This window comes from Leptosomus discolor, chromosome 4 (assembly GCF_034619465.1).
Source record: "Leptosomus discolor isolate bLepDis1 chromosome 4, bLepDis1.hap2, whole genome shotgun sequence".
NCBI lineage: Eukaryota > Metazoa > Chordata > Aves > Leptosomiformes > Leptosomidae > Leptosomus > Leptosomus discolor.
Genome location: NC_141394.1, coordinates 56785655 through 56811357, shown reverse-complemented (window position 1 = coordinate 56811357; position 25703 = coordinate 56785655). Strand labels below are relative to the sequence as shown.

Genomic DNA, 25703 nt, shown 5'->3' with positions numbered 1-25703 from the left:
GAGTCACTTTAGTCCCTAACCTGTGTTGCTCAGATCTGGGCCCAAAATATTGGAGGGAACCCACAAGGAAGAATTTAAGCTTGGATACCACATTGGATTTTTCTGTCCAAAAAAAAAAAAAAAAAGCATGGGTCAACTGTGCTCGCATGTAATTGGCTGACAGCATCGGCAAAGTGTATCACTGTCAGCTGTCCAGGGCAGACTGTCAGCACAGCTGTAGTTCATGGTGAAACAACATCCAATGAACTCCTGCCTCCCACACATCTGATGATTAAAATTCTTCACCAAACATAATTTTTCTATTTTATCTTCCTGGGGAATCGAGTTTTGTCCCTAATGTTGGCCCCAGTGAAAATGAGTGCCCTGACTGGTCCTTTTAGGCAAATTTCCTGGTGTTATTACCTAACGTGCTTCTGCAACACTACAAAGCCAAAAACAAAATAAACCAGTCAAATCCTTACTGGAGAAAAGTCAGCCAGCCAACGTCTTTATTATATAGTATAATCTCGTTTTCTCTTTAAAATAAACATCGCTGTCTGCAGGTGGTGGGAGCCTGACCCACAGCCAGGAACAAGCATTGCAAAGCGGCTGGCTGGGTTCATCGATTTCTGCGGTCATTTTTTAGCTATTTGCAACTCTGCATTCAGCTGCCTTCCTTCTTCTGCAGGACCTGGCTCGGTGGAAGAGTCGTCGAAGGAGTGCTTCACAGGATTTAATAAAAAAAGAAGCTGAGAGAAAGAAAATGGAAAGGTTATTGTCTGGAGACGGAACAAATGAGCGCAGAAAAAGCATCAAAACCTACCGAGAAATCGTGGAAGAGAAGTACGTTGTTTTACTGAAGTGCAGTGGCATGTCTCAAAATGATATGTGTTCCACAGGTGATAGGTAACTGTGGGCAGCCATGCCTGCAGGCCTGGGGTGAGGGAGAGGGAAGGATGTTGATGGAGCAGAGGAAATAGGAGTGATTTCCAGCGTTAATTTTAATGCAGTGGTCTCCCTTGTGTTGTCTCCCTTGCAGAGAGAGAAGAGAGCGGGAGCTTCATGAGGCATACAAGAATGCAAAGTCACAGGAGGAGGCTGAGAGCATCCTCCAGCAGTACATCGAAAGATTCACTATCAGTGAAGCAGTCCTTGAGCGTTTGCAGATGCCAAAAATTCTGGAAAGAAGCCATTCAGTGGAGCCAAATTCCCCACTGAAAGACCCAAATCCTCTGAGATATTTAAGGCAACAGTCGCTGCCTGCTCCAAAATTCACTGCCACCATTGAAGCAACCATTGTTCCCACCACTGAACTAGAGCCCAGCAGTTCGACAGGCCGCACATCTCCCAGCAAAAGTGTTGTCTCCAAGGCTGTGCCTATGCTGACACCCAAGCCTTACTCACAACCCAAAAATACACAGGAAGTTTTAAAGAACTTTAAGGTAGGATACGTTGCACTCCCCAAAGTCAGTCAGGAGGCACAGAGATCCTGACTAAATCATTTCAACATACAAATGTTTAATGCAATTAAGTAGAAAATGGTTGCAGCATTCTGATGAGTTATAAAACTTGCTTCGTGCTCTGTGCTGCCCAGTCTAGTGGTGTCTTCTTGGTTACCAACCTTGGAAACTTGACCTGTTCAGACTGAAATATTTGTGCTGGTCATTTTTCCTCAGGCTAAATTTGTTTGGGAAAAGACAGGGAAAGGGGGCCCTCTAAGAAAAAAGCAAGGCCTTTTCTGAGAAAGAGGTTATGGAAGAGTATGTTGTCATTTTTTTTTTTTTTGCTTTTATACAAAAGAAACGGGCAGAGAACCTGGAGGCCCTGACTTTTCGAGCAAGACCTGAACTGGTGTTTGTGTCAGGGGTCTGATTTTGCCGTACCTGAACAAGTCTGTCCTGTTCAGCCAAGTCATAAGCTTTTGAAGCACTGTAGTGTGCATGTATTCAGTGTGGAGAGTCCCTATCAGAGTCAAGAGCTAGCTTGTCCAAAGATACTCTTTGTTCTAAACATGCTTCTCACCAGGGGTGAACGGAGAAAGCTGCCTCACTGGCATAAAGAGGGGATATAGGCTGCCCATGCAGGTTTAGGGAAACAGATTAGTACTGGGGCAGTGCTGTAACTGGGGATTGATGGTGAGGGAGGGGGGTTGACTGTGTTGGGTTGCAAGAACTGACAAAGATTATGGAATAAAAGAAGTAAAAGAGCTTGGACGAAAACAGGGCTGCCTGGCATGAGGAGCCAGCTACAAGATATGCGGGGAGAGGGAACAGGAGACTGAAACTGCGGTATGAAACCTGAGGAGTATATCTTTGGACTGGGTGGACATGGAGAATGGGAGTAAGATACTGAACTGATGATTGAGAAAGCAAAGAACTGGGATGTTTTAGAGAGAACAGGCCAGAATAAGTAAAGTTTGAAGAAATCTGCTTCTTGTGGTGCTTGTACCAAAACTGGAGCTTCCCCAAGTCTCATTGTAGCCGTGTTGTAAGCAGTGCAAAGCCTACTGGCGTGGGTGCCCCTATCCTGTAGAGTTCAGGTCCCCTTGTGTCTGCCATTGCTGTCTGCTACTTTGCTAGTGGCATACAGGGGTCCCTGCAGTCCTGCTGATGTCCCACTAGGATTGCTACCATGTATATTCAGGTTGTTTACCTTTTAAAAAATAAGTCAGCTTTTTATAGATAGTGAAAAAGCATGTGTGCTGTCTGTAATTTCTTGAAGTCTGTCCTAGCTCTTGTGGAAAGCCCCTCACCGTGTTTCCTAGCTGAAATGTGAAACTGGTAATTCCTATTTCTCCTGTTGGTGTTCCCCTAGAGTTTACATTTTAGACATCAGTGAATCATGGATCTTTGGTTTTTTATGACCCATGCCACTTTTTTCCTCAGAGGACCAAGGTATATGTGTGTATCACCTTCACGTTAATGCATATATAGTTCACATATGTGGGGAGAAATTAAGCCACGGATGCTTCTACCAACCACCACTAAAAGTCTATCTAGATATTGTTTGCTTGATGTGGAAGAGTACGATTTGTCTTAGTAGGAATCATTCCCTAGCACACCTAGCTGTAGTGTCATTTTCCCTTAAAACAACAGTCTCTCAATGATTCTCAGCTCTGGTGGCAGTGTGTTGACTTGCTCCAGATCAGAAGGAAAGGAGTGTGTTTGTTTAACTCTTCAGCCAGGGCATCTGTCCTGATCATTCAAACATTTGGTTTTTCTCCTTAATATAAATAGAGAAATGTCTTAGTCTAAACAGAGACACTAAAATGGATTGTGCAGCCTGCCAGTGTTTTCCTGGCTTTTTTATTTCTGGGATCTTTCATGACCTGCCTCTGTAACAGATAATCCAGCACACAGTCCCAGAAGACCTGGGGCTATATGTCTGCTCACACTTGCATTGGGAAATAAACCCTAGGAGCGGTACTGTGTTGAGTGGATGATGGCAGTGAGGAAAGGGAGAGAACCATTTCGTCTTAAAAGCAGTCAAAGGGGTGAAACCACTTGTGGAGACAGGCTGTTTCTGCTCTGCCTGGCAGCTGACTGCACGAGGTGCTAACTGCCTTCACCTCCCCGTACGTCTGTCAGAGCTGAGGATGCCCAGCACCTCGGAGATGGCCCCTTAGTTAATCACCCTCAAACAGAAAACAGACCTCTGGATGCGCTATACAAGAAGTCAACGTGAGGAGTTTGCCCTCAGCTTAGCACTGACGGCATATACTAAGTTGGAGTGCCGCTCTTGAGGTATCCAAGCTGTTGACTCAAGAAGTAAAGTACTAAAGATAAGTGAATGATGAAATAAGGAGTGGAGTAGAGAGGATGAGATGGGAAGACCTTTGTTTTCTTAAACTGTGTTTCAATTCAATAAAGCAGTTTTGACACTTGTTGCATCAGTTTTCAGTAACAGTGAAATAAGTGAAAAGTTCCCATGGAATGGCTTACATCTGAGCTTGTTTTTTACGTGTGCTTTTTGTTTATGCAGTACCTGTGGAGAAACCTGAAAGGTCTGATCACCATATATGTCCCAGATAGCTTCTCTAAGAAGTCACTGATCTGTGCCATTATTCCCGCAAAGTCCAATGATTATCAGAGAACAGTCTGGCCGTATTTAGTCCCTCACCTTTGGGTTGTCTCCAGTGATGACTGTTTTGCAAGGAAGGGTCTCTGTGCACAGAGTAGCAACACCCTCCTTCAAATCTATTTAAAACTCACCCCTGATGACAAGCCTATAAACATCTGTGCTGTAGCTAGGCAGGAGCAATATGGTGTTACGCATACCTGGTCCTCTCCTGGTCTTTCTCCAGCTGGGCCCTCTTGTGAGTTCTTTGTAGCAAGACTTTTTTCATGTATACCATAGCTTCTACAAACAGCCCTCCAAGTTGAAGGAAGTCTTTATGTACCATTCAGAATATAATTGCAAAGTATTAAAGTCCCAAGAGGAAGCTGTGTCAGTGCAGAGGAAGAAGCTAGAGCTTATTTTGTGTTTTCTTTCTTGCTTAAGGGTTCCTTAGCTTTCTTCTTAGGGTTCCTTTGCAGAGGTAGCTTGACCCTGAGAACAAAGTAGTTAAACTGTTTCTGCACTCTGCTTTTCATGGAGGCTGCATAAAATCATTTTCTGGGAGAGCAACTATTTATTTTATCGCCTCATGGAGAAGGTGGAATGCCCAATTCTATTTGTTGGTTCCTTGCTTCCGTGTTATGAACAGTAAGGAAACAAGTGGATGAACTCTGCTGCTCCTGACCCTTTGAAGTTCAGGTGACAGTGCTTCAGAAAGCATGGTGTACTAATACTGTGATAATGTCATCAGGGTACATAGCAATTCATCAGCGTAATTAGTCCTGGAGAACCTGCTTGCCGCTTGCATGAGGCAATGCAAACCCAGCAGTTTCGGTCTAAATTTAACATAAATCTTTGTTGTTCTTTTAAAATCCATTGATCTGTGATGCACACAAATGGGGTCTGCATGTTACTGGGAGAACAACATGTGGGAAATGAGGGAATCCAGAAAAATTATTGCCTTCTGTCTGTATTTTGTTTATGACCCCGCTGGAGTAGTGTTTTCTTCTCTCTCAGCCTGTTGAATGAAATGTGTGCTTGGCTCTGTCCTGCACTAATGGCACAGACTGTGTTAACAATTGTAATATCATGTTGAAGTCCTGATTTCCTAAATTCCTTTGATTGCTAATTACCTCAGCATGTTTTATTTAACTGTATTCTGCAGGTAGATGGAAAAGTCAGCATGAATGGAGAAAATTTCAACGGCGTGGAAGAGAAGGATAAAGAGTGTACAACAGTAATATTTACTCCTTCGCCAAGCAGATCTCTGAAATTTGATGGAGTAGCCAGAGGGGACAGGCCCCCGGTAGAGTTGAAGAAGGACCCCACAAGTATTGAGCTCAGTTTACAGAGGCCTGCCACTCAGAGTGTGCACAAAGAGCCAACAGTAAGACCAACACGAACAAACCAGCCTTACTTTCTCTGCCAATTTTCTGTCTCATAATGTATTTAATCACAGACTAATGAAACCCGAGTGCTTATGTTTGCTTATTTCAAGAGGGTGTGCCCAGGAAAAAAAAACACCAACAAAATCCTTTGTAAATTAAAGGCTTCTTCCTTTGGGCTGTGGGTAGAGAAATGGGAGGGGAAGATTCAGAAAACTTTTTGCAGCCAGCATCTCTTCTTTTTTTTTTTTTTTTTTCAGATGTCATGCAGCTGATAAGCATGCTTCAAATGTGCTGGGCCAGGGAGAAATCGACTCTGTGTCCCAGCTATTGTGCAGGTTTATTCAGCACTTCTCCTGATGTTAGCTGATTAGATCAGCAGCATAATTGGACTGTGCGAGCCATTATAATTAGTCTCAGTTTTCAGTTTTCAAAGAAGGGGATGTGGATGTGCTGGCAGTTCTGAGCATTCAACTTTCGTTCCACTCTCAGAAATATTAGAAAGGAGTATAAGCTATTGAAATGCTCGGAGGGACTAACATGCTTCTTAACTGCCTTATCAAAAAACAAATTAGTTTTACCTTTTCATCTTTCTCTCCCCTTCTTCCCCAGAGAAAAAGGAAGGAATAAAACTAGAGCATATCACAGCAGGAATCTACATGCTACAAAACTGTAGTAAAAGTAGATGGTAAAAACAAAACAAGAAATAAGGACTGGACTGCAAATAGAGCATGTAAAAGGGTTGCAAACAAGTGGCAGGAGAGGGAATTCTCACTGTTCTGTGTAACAACAAAGAGAATCAGAGATGTGGTGAGAGCTGGAGTATGATAATTTTTTGCTTTCATCTCAGATTTCTTCCAAGCATTGGCCAGATGGATAGCAGGCAGCGGACAGGGATCTGTCCCAGGGAGTGATGGTTCATTCATGCCAAAGGGCTGTGTCTTATCTTACTCCCCTCCTTCATGCCAGTCTCTGGCCATGGAGTACCAAACTATGGAGCCTGCAGCAAGCAGGGAGCTGGGATGTGCTGTGAGCAGACTTGATCCTGTCAGAAGGAACTGGTAATAGAGTCAAAAGTGAATGATGTGCAGGAAAGCAGGCAGGGATGGCAGAGGAGAGGCTGCTCCTGTCAGAATGAATTGGCTGTAAGGGAAAAGCCAGATAAGCATTGCGTCTGATATGGGAGAGCTGGTAATGGGAATGTTTGGAGGTTAGAGAAGAGCCGCAGCTTGCTGTAGATTAGAAGCCCAATGGTGATCAGAAAAGTAGCCAAATGAAAGTGTTCCTATTTCCTGTTTTAGAATTTCCAGACTAGTATAGCTGTGGAAGAGTTGAGAGGAAATTCGGCAACAGAAGCCACTGTTAGGGCTTGGGTGCATTTGTACCTGTTTGATGCTCTCTTATCCTTGCCTTTCTACAGCTTTGAGGATGATGTGGCCAACTGAGCACAGATTTTTCTATGTCCAATTTCTGCTTACAGTGTCTGAGCTCTCTTGGTGATACTGGCAAAGGAGGCAGAAGAGTTTGAATTCTCAGATTTCTTGCAGAATACCTCCTGGTTTGTAAGCTTGAGTGCACTTAATGATGAAGCCTTCTAGAGAGAGCGAGTGTGCACTCAAATGGTGCTATTGACAGAGTTTCTCTGCTCTAACTAAGGATTTTATATAGCTAGCTTCACATCGGTAATGGGACTGGGTAGTGCAAATCATTATAATTACTCCTCGTGCTTCAGCTTCAAGCAAAGATATGTGTGTCAAGCATGTCAAGGGTGGAGCAAGGAGGGGAGACTGCTTTGAGGGGGAATCTTACTTGGGGAAATAAGTGAGGGATGCAATGAGCGTGATGGAGGGAAAGAGGAGACCTGCCTGTGGCTGGAAGGGAATTTGCCAGCCTAAGGTAAGATTACAGGTTCTGTTCATTCTAGATGTTTGCCTCTCTTTACCCAGCTGCTTCATTTTCATTTTCCAGGTCCTCATGCCTTAGATAAAGGCACAGGCAGTAATTTAGTTATTGAGCATACAGGAGTGCCATGGTTCATGGATGGGCAGGGCTTAGAAGCCAGGTGACAGAGATGGGGCATGATACTGATGCTTGGCTTTTTCACTCTGTGTTGGGGCACAGACCAGGACTGCTATAGGCAGCTCGATGTAGATGTGATTGGTCTGGGGCCTTATCTGCAAGAATCAGGCAGCTACACTGGACTCGCTTCACTCTGCCTTCTCCCTGTACCTGTTTTACTTCAGTTTCTGGACAGCTAACACAGCAATGTCAGCCTGCATCTGCAGAGTCTGAAACACTATAAACTCCTCTTTGAAGGTATAAGCCCTCCTAGGAAGGTCAGAAATCTGAATTAGGAAACAAAAGAACCTCCTGGACTTGTCCCACTCCTCGTAGTGCGGCCTCTTGCTGGGTAAGATGCTGAATAACTCTAACTGTCACTGTGAGCCCTCCAGAGGGGAAGAAGGGGTTTGCTTTTTGCCCCAGCAGGGTGGGGCTTCCAAGCTATACATTCTTGGAAGTATGAAAGCCTTCTGAAGCTGCCACTGTATCACCTCCCACAAGGAGAAACCAGGGCTATGGTATTTGTCTGACGCTTAACCCTACTGAATTTTTTAGGAGAGGATGAGAAGGTGACAGAAACAAGTATAGGAAAGCAGCTGAGCTGTCTGGAGTGGAAGAAACGACTAAATTTCTTTTGCCTTGAGAAAACTTAGAAATTGAACATGTTTTCAAAGCCTTTTTTGAGCTTTCTTTCACTGCCTTTGTTTGTGTACTTCCCTTTTGATGTCGCTCTTGTTAGCTATGTCCTTCCCAGGCTTTGAATAAGATTCACAGGCACTTGTTCCTCTGCCTGTTAAGAAGTGCTGTTTCTAGGGGACTTTTTCCCTTTAGTTGCTCTGAGATTTGTTTTGGTGTTGTATTTTATTCATTCATTTTCTGCCCTGAGTCTCTTTTGTGAAGTATATATTCCTTTTCATATATACATTACCTTTGGCTCTCCTGTCCTCCCCTTCTGATACTCTTCCTGTTCTTTGCATGCCCCTTCCTCCTCCTCCTCCTCCTCCTCCTCCTCCTCCATCCCTCTTAGGGCTGCTCCTCTGCTGTTTCAGTTCAGTTGTCAAATGGACTAGTCCTGTCTTCTCTCTGCCTGGCAGGCTTCCCTTTCAAGCTCTGTAGCCCTGCTCCAGATCTGTCCAGCTGGCTTCAGGCGTTGTCTGCAGTACGGGAGGATGCTGTGCAGCTGTACTTCAACAGCTCTTTTGGCCTGGAGTTTGGAAAACGGTTTAGTCAAGTTGCACCACTTAAAACTCTAATATGATTGAGGGTTTTGGGGAGCTAGAGAAGTGTAGGGATCATTTTGTGTGGGTGAGACCTGAGTGTCAGTTGTCTTTTTGACAGAGGAGACCCCCATCTGTATGTCAATCAAATAATGATTAGCAATGAGAGACTGATTGGGAAACATATGTAACTCCTGCCTGAATCTACTATGAAATGATGCAAAAAGCTGCAACAGGTGGGAATGATGGTAAAGAAAAATATTTTCAAGAAACTATAATTGTGTCTGTAGTGTATAGGTAGAGTATTTAAATGGGGGGGGGGGGGATTTTACAAGAGTCTTACCTTTACTTTAAGTAGGTTATCAAATTTTGCCTATGATTCAAGGGTAGGAAGGGTAAATTTGGCCTGTAAGCAGGATGAAAATATCCCACTGGTGTTTGTGGAGCAATGAGCTGCTAAGAGAGGCAGTAGGTAAAACACGTCTGTTATTGCAGCTGCAAAAACAGGGGCAAAGGCCCAAAGACTGACTGATCAGTCAGTGGCAATACCAGCAATAATGTGAGAATCATCTCTTCACCCTCATCCTACCTGTCAGGCACGAGCTCCTGTTTTCTTTCCATTATACAGAACAGTTGTGCACATTGCAAATGCTGAAATGTTGTATCCTATAGCTCTTTGAATCAGAAGTTGGCAAAGTAAATGTTTTGTTTTAAAACAGTATTGTGCAGATTTTAGTGTAGGGGGATTAATTTGTCAGTAACATCACTGTATTTTAACCAATCTTTATAGGAGCGTTTAGAAATTATTGGCTTGTTATAGCTCTAATTATAGCTTTGCTCTGATCAGCCAAAAAAAAAAAAATATAGGCAGCAACTTTAAAAAGATCAGGCTGGGGTGGTAACGGTGGGGAGAGATTTTGGCTTCTAATTTTTCACTAGCTAGCTTAAACTTGTCCGTTTCTATTCACTGCATGCTTGGCACAAAATAAACTTTTTTTTTATATCCAAGTAACACTCTACTTCATCTTCAAAAATCCACTGATTGAACTGAGATTAAAGTATAAGCTTTCTTGTGGTTGGGGATTGTTGGCCAAGCTACAGGAGAGCAGGGTTGAAATCCCGATTTGTACATATCTGGTAGGGCAAGTCTTTGTTCTTTGATTTGCTACAAGAAACACTTGTAGAGTAGGTACGCCTGTTCCAGATTGACAGCTTTGCCTTGAACCACACATGGGAAGATGCGTGGAGGGCTGGACTGTCTGAAGGGAGAGCAGCAAAGCTCCAAAGCAGCTAGCAGGGAACTCTCCTCAGGATCGGGTTATGAGTCTAGCATCCGTGTCTCTGTCCTCCAGGCACTCCTGCACTTTTCAATGTCTGTGAGTGACAGGAGCTTATTTTACATCCCAGTTAAGCAGTAATAACTCTAGAAAAATGACTAGCAGGAATACTTAACACTATTTCTTGCAACACTTTCAAGGCTTCTCTGTCAATTACTGATCCACTCTCATCTTTGGTTGTACTACTTGGCCTGAGTATAGTATTATATAGCTGCCAGATGGGGCAGATGACATAACGTGTCAGAGCAATGTTCTGGCTGTAGTACTATACTGGCACAGCATGCAAGGCGCTTAGCTGTGGCAGCCCAAGGTCATGCCACCATTACCTCTTACAACAACAGAAAACACTAGCTTTGTCAAGGAAATTTTAAAGTCAATGATACGTGTACAGTTTCGATCACAGAAGTTTGAAAGATGTGTCAGGCGGTTTCTACATGTGGCTATTGATACTGCAACTCATTTCATTCCTGAGTGATTTTACAGAATTTAAACTGTAGTTCTAACTTGATTCTTCCTGATATGTTCGCATTCTTGTGGTAACAGGCAGCTTGTTTTGTCATGTGCGCATAGAAAATACAGTAATAATATTTCACGTGATTCTGTGTACAAGTGGTGTTAACTGACCTATGTTTTGATTTAATTTACAATAAGGGTTAATAAAGTTCTACTGTAACTTCCTTTGGAGTTTGAATTCTTGTAGTAGTTGTGATGTTCGGTGTTTTAGGAGTTCCTAGTTATTGTATTTTTAGGGGTTTGTAAGGATGTAAGGTTCTGCCACAGCAATAGGTGATGTGGCTATTTATGTATGTCTTGTATGGTTTTAATTAAAGAAACACTTGGACTGATACCCTCATTCATGGGATAAAAATCCTGTCTGCCACAAACTGCACTAATTTATTTTCATGCCTAATAGGTGTTTGATAACACTATATAGTCAGCTGTGCTTGCGTCTTTGTTAAATGGATACCTTGGTTATCAGAACTGAGGTGTTGCTTTGTCCTCTATTACTGTCATGCTCATAACTGCAAATGCAATCATAAGATTTAACTTTCCATTATGGACTAAGGCTTCTAAATTCTAAATGGGGAAGTTCACTTTAACTCCTGAATAACTAGATGCATGGGGTAATAAAAACACCAGTCCAAGTAGACAGCATTCTTCTGTTTTCAGGAGTTGATGAAACAGTCTTCACACCAGCCTGGATCTGGGGGCAGAGATAACCACAGCCCCTACGCAGCAAGGTTTTTCCTCCTTCCTTTGAATGCCTCGTTGCCTGTGGTGATGGACTAGCAGGTGTTGTGTGACCTTCCCTCGTAGATACCTGCAGCAGAGCCAGCTTATGAAGTGGCTCTATGGTCCTCCATGATGCCTCCACCCACACGAACGCGTGTGGCTGCAGTGAGGTGGTGGTGAGAGGCTGCGTGGGTCCTTCATCCCAAAGCATGAGAGCTCCTCAAACACCTCAGAAATGTCACTTGCCAAGTTGTTCAGTTTTTCAGTGTCCATGCCAAAATATGGCCCTCTTAGGTACAATGAAATACTTGTCTGCCTCTTTCGTGTTAAGTGATAACATCATCATTTGATTACAGAATATTTACAAAATGTGAATGATGATAGTCTGTGGTAGAAAAGACATTTTATTGTCTGTGTCAGTACAAAAATTTTCTTAAATGTATCATGTACCTGTAGCTATTGGTATTATAAAAAGAATTAGATATTCTGGGAAAGAGAGAGTTCCCCAGTGAAGTTGACTTAATTTTTTTATAAATTACTTACTAATCAGTTTTATATTTTTAGCTGTATGTCACTAGCATTTAATTGCTCAGCAGAGGGAGGAGGAAGAGTCAAGTCTCGTGAGCAGGAACAGAACTTCTGCAGCATGCCGTTACAAAATTCAATTTTCCTGCAGCAAGTAGTATCTCTTTTTTTTTTTTTTTTTACTCCTCTTTGAAAGGTTTTCTATAAATAACATCTATGTCGATATCTGTTCAAGCTCCTGGATATAGGTTGTGGGTAGATTTAGTTAATTGCATTTGTGCGTGCAGGATATGGCTCCATGACACAGCACCGTGTTTAGGTTCCTGAGGTAATTCTAGACCCAGAGGTGATAAAAGTCCATCATGTCCATCCAACATGCATTCGCTGAGTCTTTTTAATCCTCTGAGAGGCCATTGTGGCTGTGCTCTTTCCCCATCTCCAGCTGCTATTGGCACTTGACTTCCCTGGGTGAATGTAACGCTGTTTAACACTTTTTGTGTCAGCCCCAGTTTATCATTGTTTATAGCTTTAAGGCCTCTGAGGTTGACATTAAACCTGCATTTCTTTTTTTTTGCGGCAGGGGTTGGGGAAGGATTTTTCTGTTCGGGCAGTTGCTTTTTGAGAGTGGAGGGTGAGTCCCATTGTTTTACCAAAAATAGTAATAATATAAACATTAATAATTGAAATTTTCAACAATTCCTTTGGGAGGACTTATGCTTTGGAGCAGTGGGTAGAGTTGTTGGGTAGATGCCTCTTGCTTTTCCAGTTAAAATCTACCTTGTTTAGTGCAAACCCTGAGCTCTTGATACTAACCATTTGTTTAGGTTTAACAGAGGTTTGTAGACTGTAGAATGACAAAAGTAATTCAGGTCGTAGGTCTCTAGCTGAGTCTTCTGCTCAAAGCAGGATCAGGCATGAGATCAGACCAGATTGCTAAGGGCTTGATCATTCAAGTCTTGAAAACCTTCATGGATGGAGATGGCACACCTGTCTGGGCAGCTTGTTATGCTGTCTGGCTATCCTCAAGGAGAAAAGAAATACTTATTTTTGCATTGAGCAAAGTTGAAAAGGGTTTCCAGTAGCTTCTCCCCTGGCTGCTGTCATGTCAGGAGCCAGAACTGAGGCTGAAGGAAATATTTTCTTTAGGTGTAGTGTTCTTCTGATGGGGCTTTCAGTGAGAAAGCTCTTGCTGAAATACAGGCTGTCATCAAGATGGGCTGGGGAAGGGAGAGATGGGTTATATGGGAGAAAAGAGCAACAGAATGGGAAGGGGAAAATCTCTGCGGCACAGGAATTGCACTCCAGAGCATTTCTCTGGGGCCTGTTTTCTAGCTTGTGCCTCATCTCCAGTGACCATCCCTCCTTGGAGCATGTGACACCTGGAGGGAGAGTGCCGTGCCTTGTTTCCTCTAAGTGTAGGCACACTCACAGGTGGGCATGGCAGAAGAGAGGTCCTCAGACTTTCCATGCTGCCTTTTTGGAACGTGTATTTCACCTCTGCCTCGTCCAGTTTGAGAACTGCTTTTAGGCAGGAGGGGGACGTGTCCAAAGAAGCAATTAAGCTGGTGAAGGGTCTAGAGAACAAGTCCTATAAGGAGCGGCTGAGGGAACTGGGGCTGTTTAGCCTGGAGAAAAGGAAGCTGAGGGGAGACCTTATTGCTCTCTGCGGCTATCTGAAAGGAGATTGTAGTGAGGTAGGGGTCAGTCTGCTCTCCTCAGTAACAAGTGATAAGACAAAAGGGAACGGCCTCAAGTTGTACCAGGGGAGGTTTAGATTGGACATTAAGAAAATTTTTTTCACTGAAAGGGTTGTCAAGCATTGGAACAGGCTGCCCAGGGCAGTAGTTAAATCACCATCACTGGAGGTATTTAAAAGACGTGTAGATGTGGTGCTTAGGGACATGGTTTAGCGGTGGACTTGGCAGTGCTAGGTTTATGGTTGGACTCAATGATCGTAAGAGCCTTTTCCAACCTAAATGATTCTGTGATCTGTGTGACCCCATGCCTTGCCTAGGGCAGAGGATTTGGGTGGGCGGAGGTGAGGGCGCAGTGGAAAGCGCCAGGCAGCGGGGAGGACAGCGGGCAGCCAGCCCCAGCAGGCACCGGAGGAGACACGCTGTCACTTCTAGAGGCTCATGGCTGTGATCTGGCGCCTGTCCCGCTGTGAGGTGGCGGCACAGCCCTTGGCAGCCAGGGGCTTGTGTTATTCCCAGCACTGCTTGCTGCCCGCTGGGCTTGCCTGGGTCGCTGCCCCTGGCCACGGCCCCACACTGATCCCCACCATTTCCTCTCAGGGCATCTTCCCAGACATGTTCCCTGCCCCTCTTGGGAGCATGCCTCCCTCCAGAGAGGAGAAGAGAGGCAGAGATTCCCAAGCACTGCCAACAGCAAAGCTCTCTGGAGCCAAAGTGTGTCCATAGGCGCTGGTGTCCTGTTGGCACTGCCAGCAGACATCCCCGGTGACTGAGCAGTGAGACCCCGGCTCCGCTCTTTAGGGGGCACGGATGGATGAGGGGCTATAGGTTCATGTGGGTCTGCAGGGATGGGAAACAGGTCCGTGCAGAAGGTGGAGGTCTGAATCCTGCCTGCAGAAAAGAGGAAATTTCATCAGATTTCCTCCCTTTCAGCTGTTAATAAGATGGAGGGCTGGGAGGAGGACAGGAAAGTGAGTCTACAATAGGCTGTTTCACATTGCTTTTTATTTCTAAAAGTAGTCTGCTTTTATATTTTCCTCTGTTGAATGTGCTGTTTTCTAGATCTTTCATGCGTTAGAAGCACTGTGCAGTGGCTGATTGGTTTGCTGCAGATTTTTGTTGATTTTTGTACAGGGAAAGCGGATGTATGGTGGAAGCTGCTAAATAGATCAGCTGAAGTGCTACCCTTGTTTTGACAGTGTGGTTTTAGCCCTACAACAGCCTTGTCCTGGGTCAGGAAGCTGACTTTTCAAAGGGATTTGGATTATTGGCTTGATATGCTCTCACTATATTTTTTCAGTCCTCTCTTAATAGTTTTTCAAGTATTTCATTACCTCTAATACCAACTCTGGCTTTTCCCTTCAGATAACAGATTGTTTAGACAACCGTGAAATAAAGGAAGTATTTAATTACTTTGCCACTTTTCAAATGCTAGTATGTGCTATGTATTCACTAATGCATACGTTTTTGTGTTATTCTGGAAGAGGAAACTAGGGGTGAAATGTATGCTTATCTCCAGCTAGCACAATCCAAGATATCCTACAATTTTAAAAGCCTGTAGGAGCTATTTCAAAGCAACTGCATGGTGGTTGCTGATGAACGGTTTGAAAAGGAGATTAAAGCCCAGTGCTTCGATACCCAAGCGGCACATACTGCTCCAAAACGTACTCCCCAGCTCCCTGCTGAGCTCTAAACCAGCCTGGTTCAAACACAAAGAAGCAGCAAGTCCTGCCTCGAGGAATTAACACATACTCTTATTTCCCCTGTGTTCACTGTGTTTCTGCTGTGCTCTTCTCTGCAGGCCCCCCCGGAGGAAGCAGGTATAGCCGCCAGCCGGCAGGCCGAGGCCAGCCCTGGCAGCACGGGACCCGCCAGCCCAGCGTGCCCCTCCCCAGGTGGGTTGTCGCTGCTGCCCTTGCCCCTGCCCTTGCCCACCCGCGGGGCTGGGGTTTAGGCCCACCCTGCAGCAGCAGTCTGATAAGCGCATCTGCAGCAGCACCAGGAGGGTTTATTAGAAAATGCATATGATATCTGAAATCTCAACATAAGAAAGAAATTCTTTACAGCAAGAACAAGCATTCGCTGCAACAACCTCCCAAGGGACGTGGTAGAGTCCCCATGGCTCGAGGTTAACAAGGTGCGGCTGAACACAGTGCTAGACAATCTCCTCCAGGCTCCCTTTCCCATGAAAGGTGGGACCAGATGATCTTCTGAGATCCCTTCCGACCTGGGCAGCCCTGTTGTTCTGCGGTTGAAAGGACATACCTGACCGCACATTGCTCGGGATGCAAGTCATCTGCTTTGCCATTGGTGGAGTGGAAAGCTGGTGCCGCAGCGTGCTGTAACCAGAAAGCAATTGGGGCAGACTGTCAGTCGGTAATAGCTTCTTGTTTAACACTGATTTTCCACACCACACCCCCCCAAGACATTAAGAAATGGGAAAGGAGAATAAGAAGGGTCACTTCAGTCCTTGTAGGGGCTTTAAATGGACAGTATTGTGCACGCTCCTGATTTTCTGCTTCAAAGCCTTTATATATGATTCCTAATCTGGGGAAAGGAATTTGCAGGTAAAATACAAAGCTATTTTCCTCAAAAGGGTGTTTCTGAAACATCACCTTTGAGTAGGCATTTTATCTACTGCCTGCTATCATGCTAAGTTCGTGGTTTTTTTGTTGTTCATCTTTTAAAATGGGTCTATCAAAGTTCAGCTTGGTATGGGTAAGTAAAAAGTACTATTTAAAGTAGGTATTTAAATGAGATCTCTGCCTGTAATTGGTATATAAGCCTAATGTTCCTATTTGTTGAGGGTAAATGTGACTTAAACAATTGAGCTTTGCCCTCAAACATCAATGGGGTACCATTCCCCGAGCATTAGAAGCATATCAAGCCTTTTCTTGATGTGTGGCAAGACTCTGAAGCACATGGGCTGTTAGCAAGGGCTCATTAGATGACTTAATTACTTTGGCTTGTAGATGCCAAAGCACAGAGGTTAACAATCTTGAATTGCACCTGGCAGGTAATGTAGAAGATGCATTCTTGTGGTAAAACAACCAAAGTCTCCTCTCAGGAATCAGCAGTGATGAGCTGATGATACTTGTCTACAAATCACAAAGGCACCTTGTGTCAGGCTCCAGACCTGTGAGAAATGCTAAACATTAAGTATTGATAGCAAAGTTTAGTATTGACTGGCGAGGAAAACTGATACAGGATTACAAAAAGTTAAATGATAAAGGAACATGGGTTTTCATTATGTCTGCTTTGGAGAGATAGATGTGGTCCAAACTGTGTGACCTTCTTGCAGAATAAGGAACCTCCTCCACTGTTCAGTACGAGCCAGAAACTTCCATGCTGTGACCCCTATGCCACTAATGGTGTGGGAACTGCTCCAAAGTGGTGTGCATCTGCCTAGGAGCAGGAGCAGCTCTTGTCTCTGCTTGTGTGCAGGTTCTTAGTGGAGCCTTGGGGTGTGTCTCTTTTGTAGCTCATTCTCCTAGCCTGTCAGAGGTACATTCAGAAGCTGCCACTGCTGCCGTGGTTGGAGAGGGAACAGGATCTGAAGCCAATACTCTGCTTTAGAGGTTAGAGAGATGTCTGTGTGCTTATGCACTGCCGAGGATGCTGGCAACTGCTCTGCTTCCAGTGGTGGTACCAGCTGACAGTAGTTTAGCTGTCGCAGTCCTCAGCTGTAGGCCCAGGCACTCCTGGTCCCTTCTCCCATAAACCAGCATCAACTTGGTTTTTTTCAAGAACTGAATAACTAGGTTATTCCAGTCCAAGGCTTCCTGTTAGCACAATTTGTTTGCTGTCTGATGCATGACTGATGTGATTTAGTGGAAACAGGCAAGCTGAAATATCCTCCAGCGCTGACAGTGAGACCGTGTTAACTGTGGTATAGCTACTTGTCTCGGTAGCATCTTCGGATAGGGTTCATCACATGACTTCAGTAAAGAGATCTCTACCTTGCTAGGCATGTCATACGTTACACCTCACCTCAGCTGAAGAGGAGTGTCTGAAATAGTTTGGGTGACTCTTCCTGAAGAGCTACCTGCCTCTCTGTTAACCATGAAGGGTGTCCCATAATGGTGTAGTCAAGTGTACGTAGTCAAGCAACTACATTTTGTCAGGTGAATTTCACTCTTAAAGCCTTGTCTTCTCTGAGAGATTAATTTTGCCTTTGTTGAAGAAAGCTGATTATTTTTTCAAAATATCTAGTAAGTGGGCTCACAGTATATCCAGTAAGAAACTGGATTGTAAGAAATAGTTCTACATTTTATTTGAAAAAATGTCTTAACCTTGCAATATTGTCTCTTCTATGTGTGAATTAGGTTCAGATCAAAAGCAATTCAAGTCAACTGCAGCTTGTGCCAGCCCTGTTGTGAAGAGATTAGAATTTCTTCCCAGTCCTGTCCTTTCAGAGGAAGCTGTTTCAAGTGAGAAAGATGTGAAGAAACCTGAAATAGAGCAGCAGAAGGAAGCAGAGCTCCTTGCTACACCGGAGGTATGTATGGGCAAGAAAGAGAGGGAGTGGAAAACAAAACAAAAAAAAAAGAAGAAAGATCTCACATGGAAATGTTTATTGTGCAAATTGATGTTTTTCTCTGTATAATGTCACTTCAAGAGTTCATGCAAAACAATCTGCGAGGAAATCACCCAGGAGGATGGTTTCTGTGCTGAATCCTATGGTCATCAGAGAGTTCCCCCTCCAAAGGAGCTCCCCAGTGTCTTACTTGGTAGTATTTGAACCTGTAAACTGTCTGGAGCAGAAATGAGAACTTAACCTGCAGACCCCAGTCCCACCATGTTTTGGGAGGGCAGATTAACCTAATGGTGTAGACAGTGGGAGCTTACCCTCTTGGTCCTCTTGAAGTGTTGAACAAGTGCAGGTGGTGGCAGAGGTAACAAATGGCCATGACGGTACTGCTCTGTCGGGTAACTTAGATGTTGGTCCTGGGTTAAGATTGGCTTTAGTATGCAGGGCAGTGTGAATGTCAACAAGCAGTTACTAGTTATTTCCAGGACTTCAGTAGTGCAACTCCATGTTGTAATTCTGGAGATAGAGGTTTAATCTTTGATAATCTTGGTTCAGAAACTAAGTAGAAAGGGTTTAAGTTAACCTTTGATTGAACCTGCTGATTTTTGAACACTGTTTTCTGCTTCCAAATACCTGAACAGGTGATGAAACCAAAAGCCCTGGCACAAGATGGGAGTGTAGTGTTGCCATTTTTAAAGAAACTACCCGAGACCAGCCATGTTACTCTGCAGAATTCTGGTCTACAAGGTGAGCAAAAAGCGTTTGGAGAATTCAGCTGGACAGTAACTGAGTATGTGTGTATGCTGTTCAGGGAGAAGTGCCTAATCAATGACCTGGAGGGTGTTGGAACTAAAATGGTTATTTTCTAGTTGCATCTGACTGATATTACTAATGTGGCTTCTGTGATGCAAAGGACACTTCTGGCTGTTCCCCGTAAACACAACAGCAGAATTGTGACACAGTGGAGGAAGGCAGGGAGAGCACTATTTTGCACTTACCTGGCCTAGCAATAAAAGCTGTATTATGTCAGTGAGTATTACATTTTATTAGTACTGCTGCTCACAGATGAAAATGGCTTAGCAATTGGTTTTGCCTCACAATAAAAACTCCTGGAGATAAATTATGCATTCAGCTGCTCATGTGGAGCTTCTTTATATAAATGAATAATATGCATACCTGGCCGCATTCCTGAATTTGACCTCTGCCCATCACGAGTTCTTGCAAAGGAGAATGTGGGGGTTTTTTTGATTCATGACAAAGTTTTGCTTGAGATTGATTTTATATTGATTTTAGATATGCATATATGTAGATATCGTGAAAGAAAGCAAGAGAGAAAAAACATCTGAAGTTTTCTTCCCCCTGAGAACTTATTAGGTTGTTAGTTTATGTGTAGGTAATACACTGATTATCGTCGTGTTTTCAAGACTGAAACTACTGAAAGTCATCTGCGGAAAACAGGATTGTCTGAAAAGAAAGAGAAGCCTCACTTGTTTTAAGTGGGGAGGTGCTTTCCAAACAGGCTTTGAGAACAATATAATTTTATGTTAGGCACGAATCAATGCAAACATCAAGTAACAGACTAGGTGTCTCGCTTGTTTTCTGAGTCACGCTGAAACACTTGGCTGCTCTCTAGTGTTCACAGCCCATACAGCGCTGAAAGGGTCACAAAATCCTTTAAAACCTGCTATCTGTGATAGGAACGAATGCGAGCACCATGCAAAGACTTGAAGGGGTGGCTGCCCTTGGCTAGCACTGGTGTGCTAGAGCTCTCGTGTGAGGTTAGGTGCCATGTTATGAAAGTAGCATTTAGTTATGGGCAGTCCTTGTGATCTGCAGGCCCATTGTAAACTAGCTGCGATGGGCCAAAGTGATTGTAGTCAAAATCCCTCTCGAGGCCAAGGTGCCTTGTGTCTGAGAGTCCGTCATCGCCTTTTGACAGCGCTGTTTCTTGTTTTGTCTCCGTGCCGTTGCCTGCAGAGCCGCCCCGCGGGGCCACGGTTCCGCTTAGGGTTCGCAACAGCTGGCGGCGCTCACAGTTTTTCTCACAGTCAGGTAAATGCGGCGCTAAGACCAGCTTCAGCCCTTCTGCTGCCTCCAGTCGTAGGTATCTTCAGACGTGGGGCTGGGGCGGAAGCTGATGATCACGGGGACTTGTTCTACCTCTCGCTTTCGTAGAAAGTGTCTATTCCTGCTGCACAGTTGACAAAGAGCTGTTGGGTTGCACGTTGTTCTGATGCTCTGGTTTCAGGCACCCAAATGAAATCACTTGCCTAAAAATACATTTTCCTTAATTTATTTAAATCAGCCTAATTTTCAAAGGCATTTGGATAGAAAATGGCAATGGTTCTCTTCGTAACTGTGGCTCTTGAATAGTGTAGTCCCACCCTTTTAGCTTTGCTGTGCTTTTTCCTTCCTTGCATTGAATCACGAAGGGAAAAGTAGATAAAGGTAGGTGACACTCCGTGTCTGAGCATTGCTAACATCTGTGGCCAGAAGTAGATGGCACTAGCTAGTGGTAGAGTAGAACCTAATGGTAGTTAATATTGTGCTCCTCTATACCCAGGTAAAAAGTAGTTTTGTTGGTGATGGGTGTAATCTGTTTTTCTGGTTTATTTGCTTGCAACTTGTCCCTGCATTTGGTTGTGGGAGCAAATAGGAAACTAACATGAAGCTTTTTTATACAGATACAACATAGCTCTAATTGCAGGCTAAGCTCATTTTGCTGTGTTAAATTCAATCTTTTTCTATTTTTTAATAGCTGATTCTGATAGTGGAGACAAATCAAATGTGAGTACTTTTTTTGCATCGTTGTTTGGTTTAGAGATATGTGTTTAGCAAAAGTGAATTTTTTATACAAGACCATTATGAATGGTCTTGTAACATCCCCAAATCAGAATAAGATTTTTTTTTTTTTCACAGAAATGAGACAGGAAAAATAGAACCCAAATTAATACATGGTCTGAATCTGGAATTTATGCATTATCCTCTGATCTGGACAGAATAGTAGTGATACAGTACTTGGTTGCTGAAGCCACTAAAGCTTCACAATCTTGAAACGATATGTAAATCTAAATTATCTGTTCCATTTTAAGTTAACAGAAATTAGATGAGATCACAATTCTACTGTTTCAATGAAAAAAAAACCCAGATACTACAAATGCTGCTGTGAAGTACACAGTATTTCATAGTCTGTTTGTCGCATAAAAATAGACATCATCTCTTCCTGTCAGATTCAAATACAACTCTTAGTGGAAAGGAGTATGACATCAAGTGTCTAAAATTGCTCTTGATTGTAAGGATTTTAAACATGTGTCATGTAATGAAATCCTTAGTGAAGCCTAAGATTTTATTTTATTGTGGGTAAAAATTTAAAACAAGGCTATAGGCCGTTGTGCTGGCAGTCATATGTAATAAGAGAATATTTTTTTACAGTCACAAATTGCCTCACATGTTGCATAGAAGATTATAGAGGAGCAAAATAGATATTTTCTTTGAGTACCTGCAGGTACCTCTGTTCAGTGCTGCTTAAAGCTTTCTTTCAGATCTTTTTCCTTTCTTCCCCTCCAGTTGAAGTTTCCCAAGCTTTTCTTTGCAAACCAAATGATTATTTTATCATTTAGATACCTGTGGGCAATCCCAAGTGTCAATGAAGCTAAGAATATTGTCTGAGAGAACTGTTATCTAGTTCTCAGTTTTCCATTTTAATATCATTGCCAGGGGCAGGCTGGGCAAAGTGCAGCTTTCTCTGGTAGCTTTGTGAAGTGTAGTGTCAAAGTCTAATAGCTTGGTTTTCCTTCATGCAAGCGTTTCAATTTTTGGTCCTGGGATCCAGAAGAAGAGCGAAAGCGCCAGGAAAGGTGGCAGCATGAGCAAGAGCGCCTGCTTCAGGTAGGGAAGAAACTACATGTCTTCCACCATGGGGTTCAGCTGTTGAATTGTCCCTTTGGACAAAAGTTGGGTATTCCATGTCACATTTTCCACGTTCTCTGTGGATGCTTGAGTGAATTCTGTGGCAGATGAGTGATAAAATGAACATCCATACATGTGGTTTGGGCACTCTTACTCTTACGTCTCCTTTCCCTACTCCATGGAAAGACCAAAAGGACTTAGTTCTGTATTCCAGTGTGGAGTTAAACCAAGTGTTGATCCTCAACTATACTTTAAATACAGTTGAAGTATGTTGAGCACACACTGTGGGACTCTTAATTGCTTGGAGCCTCTTTCTCAAGACCGACAATTTGCTGACCCTGACACCTATGGAACTCGTCTTTAAAATGATGGGCTTAATGGATTTTTGTAGACTTCTTTGTTTGCGTATTCTTCTTCAAAAACATAGCTAAACTGGGACACGAAGGGTTTGGGTTTTTTTTTTTGTGTGGGAGTGGAACTCCCTCAAAACAACCGCTGGTTTTGCCTAGTGGTAGAGTAAGCTGTAAAAGGTCTGGGTTTGTGTCCTAGTTGGAAGAAGTGCAGTGGCCCTGAGAACTTGAATTTCCCTGTTGGTCAGCAGTGAAACTGTGATTAGGTTTGCCCCCAAAGAAATCGTATGTTTCCTCCATGTAACAGAAAAGCAAACTGTCAAAGGATGGGGAATAATAAAATGGAGTCTTTTCATCTTTTAAGAATAACTTGTGTGTCTCTCTGCTGCTTTCTTGAGACTATTTCTTTTTAGTTAATACTGTTGTTTCCTCTTAAAATGGTGTAAAATTCTCATCATAGTTTTTCTGGCATATGTGGGAATTCTCTCAATAGTAAATACATCTCTTCTGGATTCCACAGATGTGGTTTCTGATTCGAACAGAAGTTGGAACTGGTGTAAAAGGGATATGGAAGTCACCATTCTTCCCCATATTCAAACCAGTTCTGTCAAACAACTTTAAAGATCTCTTTGAGATAATTTTTCATGCAAAACTGTGTGAAAACAATTCTCAAGAAATAATTCCATCAAGGAGGAAAATAAGCTACTTCGCTAATTATAAGTTACCCTCTTCAAACCTTTACTCACTATTCATTTATCTTTTAAACTTGCACAGGTATTCATTATTAATTAAATTGTACTGGCACTCTCTTAAATTAGTACCAGTATCTGCAAAACCTGAATGTTTATATGCTACCTTGATGAAGTTTTTAATGTAAAATCCATGCCTAAGTGTTCTGGGGTGTGTGATAGCTTTTTGGAACTCTTAATGTTGTATAATAAACAAGGAATTACTGAAATTGTTGAGGATAAATTTCGTTTCTGACTATTCGTTTCTCCTCTTACAGGAGAAGTATCAGAAGGAGCAGGACAAGCTGAAAGAGGAATGGGAAAAGGCCCAGAGAGAAGTTGAAGAAGAGGAGCGTAGATACTACGAGGAGGTATAAGGCTCAAAGGAGGTTGTTTATTGACTTTTTTTGTATTTAAATGCACACACTTACATAACTAAAAAAAAATCCCATACCTAGATTAATTAATGAAAAGCCTTCTCAAGGTTGAATTCTCAGGAGAAATGTTTCCCTTAAACAAAACCATAGGTGCAGAGGAAAAATATTTAAATATTTAGACAGGTATCCTCAGAACCTCCGCATAGGTGGAGGTGTCTAATTGCTGTGCAAGTCTGGGTGAGTCAGTATGGTTGTGTCTGGGCACGCTCAGACTGCGCTCCGGGGGCAGAGTCTTGTGCATTTTGGCGTATACTTGGTGCCTAGACTTGGGGGAACTCCAGATGAAATTGTTGTCTGCCTTGGGCTTGCTCATGTAGATATTTTGTAACTGGCCTTGTTATTTAAAAAAAATTAATCCACAGGATATGTTCAAAGCTTGCAGTTGTAGAATATTAACAATATAGAAGACAGTGGTTTTCTTTTGTCATATGTAGGTCATTATTACAGGAAATTGGAAAATACTGCTATTTTCAGTTTGACTAGTTGTGCATTATGCAAATTGAAGGCTTATCATCCGTGCTTGAGGGCCACACTTGTGATCTGAACAAGGAAAAATTTTTTTAACTTTCAGAATAAGTTTCTTGTGTACCAAGTGTAATTTTGTGGTTTTATATGAAATTTAATAACTAGTGTTGTGAGAAACAGTGGTGCCATCCCAAGTGGAATATTCTTTCAGTTTTGGACATCCCATCTCAAAGATGGTAATGGTGAAAGGGAGTGCAAAATCTTGAAGCAAACTAAAAATAGAGGTGTTACCATTATTCTTGGTACCACAGGTCCTTACCTAGCCATCTAAATGCTACATGTAGCCAAACTCTATGCTTCTACTTAAGCTTATAGTTGACATTCTGTATTTTTAACCCCCACTCTCTCCTGATCTGCCTTTTTTAGGAACGCAAGATAATTGAGGATACTGTAGTTCCTTTCATTGTTGCTTCAAACTCTGCTGAGCTCCTCTCATCCTGTTCTTCTACCACTGAAGGAAACAAGACAGCGGTGAGTTTCTCGTGGAATAGTAAGGCAATAAGGACTAAACCATCTTCAGTCCAAAGTTTCATTGTTCATTAAAGGCTAACAAAGTCTGGAAACTCTAAGACTATTCCCTCGATCCCTTCCATAACTGGTGATACCTCAGGGTGCTGTAGCTAGTATATTTTTGCAACTAAAGAGCCATACTCCCAAGCAGACTGCTACCATCCCATTTTGGGCTAGAGCAGAAGGTAATACTTTCTCTCTTTGCAGCTGCTTCTCTTCTTTAACTGGTGCAGTGAAAAAAAGTCACCTATTTCTGTTTGGTTTAACTGCCTTTTCAAAGCCAACAAAATCTGAAGTGATTTCCCTACGTCCAAAATATTGAGTGTTAGACAGTGCTTTAAGCATATCTGAGATGAGACTGAATCCTGCCTCCCCACTTTTCCTCCTTTTCTCTCCCACCGTCCCTTCTAGAAAGCATCAAAACAAACAGAAGAACATTCGCTCTCTGATTTATTTTTTCTTTCATGTACCTGACACAAAATGGTTAACTCAATGCATCTAGCATCTACTTAAATAAGTGTTCACCAGAGATCAGAGAATGACACCCCAGGTGAGATCAATAGAGTAAATGTGGGATTCCCAGATGTAATTTTCTCCTGCCTAAGGCACCCAAGAAGTCACCTGCCTTTTTCCATTCAGCTCCAGGATTAGGAGTGCTGTATCATTGGGTTCTCAGCCTTCCTGCTCCCTCTTATCACTCATTCCTATGCAGAGGCATCAGCCATGGCCCATTTTCCACGTGGCTGTGTAGCAGTAACTTCCTGTGTGGAGTTGCTTATGCCACGTTCAGGGCAGTGCCTGCACCCAGAAGGGAAGGATCTCATGTCATGGCTTGCTCAAGCACCCAGAAGGGAAGGATCTCATGTCATGGCTTGCTCAAGCTCCACCAGTCAGCTATGACACACTCCAGTACCATTTTGGAAGTAGTCCTGGTGTTGCCATTTGAGGATGCTCAGTGCATGTGAGTAATGCTTTACCCTCAGGCAGAGACAACAAGCTGAGGTCCCTCACAAAGTCTTCCCAAGTCCAATGGGAGACTGTCTAGACTCTTAAAGCCGTTCAAGGATTTCTGCCAAAAACATGGAGTGGGAAGTTTTATTTTGTCATCCTGAACACCATCGTAATTGGTCCATCCTTAACTTTTTTTTTCCACTCAGTTTAGTCCAGTTAGTTGACTGTTTCAGCTGAAGTCTTTGTTAAATCCAAAGTTCTCCTTACCAAGGTCA

The 25703-nt window shown here is 43.1% G+C and overlaps 1 protein-coding gene across 1 annotated transcript in view; it reads left to right on the top strand.

Moving 5' to 3' along the window:
* LIMCH1 (LIM and calponin homology domains 1) overlaps positions 1–25703 on the top strand; it is a 182798-nt gene that overhangs the window by 146403 nt on the left and 10692 nt on the right. Inside the window, exons 16-25 of the mRNA XM_086463923.1 lie at positions 668–822; positions 1019–1421; positions 5201–5422; positions 15289–15382; positions 17813–17985; positions 18660–18765; positions 20777–20805; positions 21823–21906; positions 23284–23376; positions 24334–24438. Of these exons, the coding sequence (XP_086320049.1) occupies positions 668–822; positions 1019–1421; positions 5201–5422; positions 15289–15382; positions 17813–17985; positions 18660–18765; positions 20777–20805; positions 21823–21906; positions 23284–23376; positions 24334–24438 (1464 nt within the window). The remainder of the gene's footprint in view (positions 1–667; positions 823–1018; positions 1422–5200; positions 5423–15288; positions 15383–17812; positions 17986–18659; positions 18766–20776; positions 20806–21822; positions 21907–23283; positions 23377–24333; positions 24439–25703) is intronic.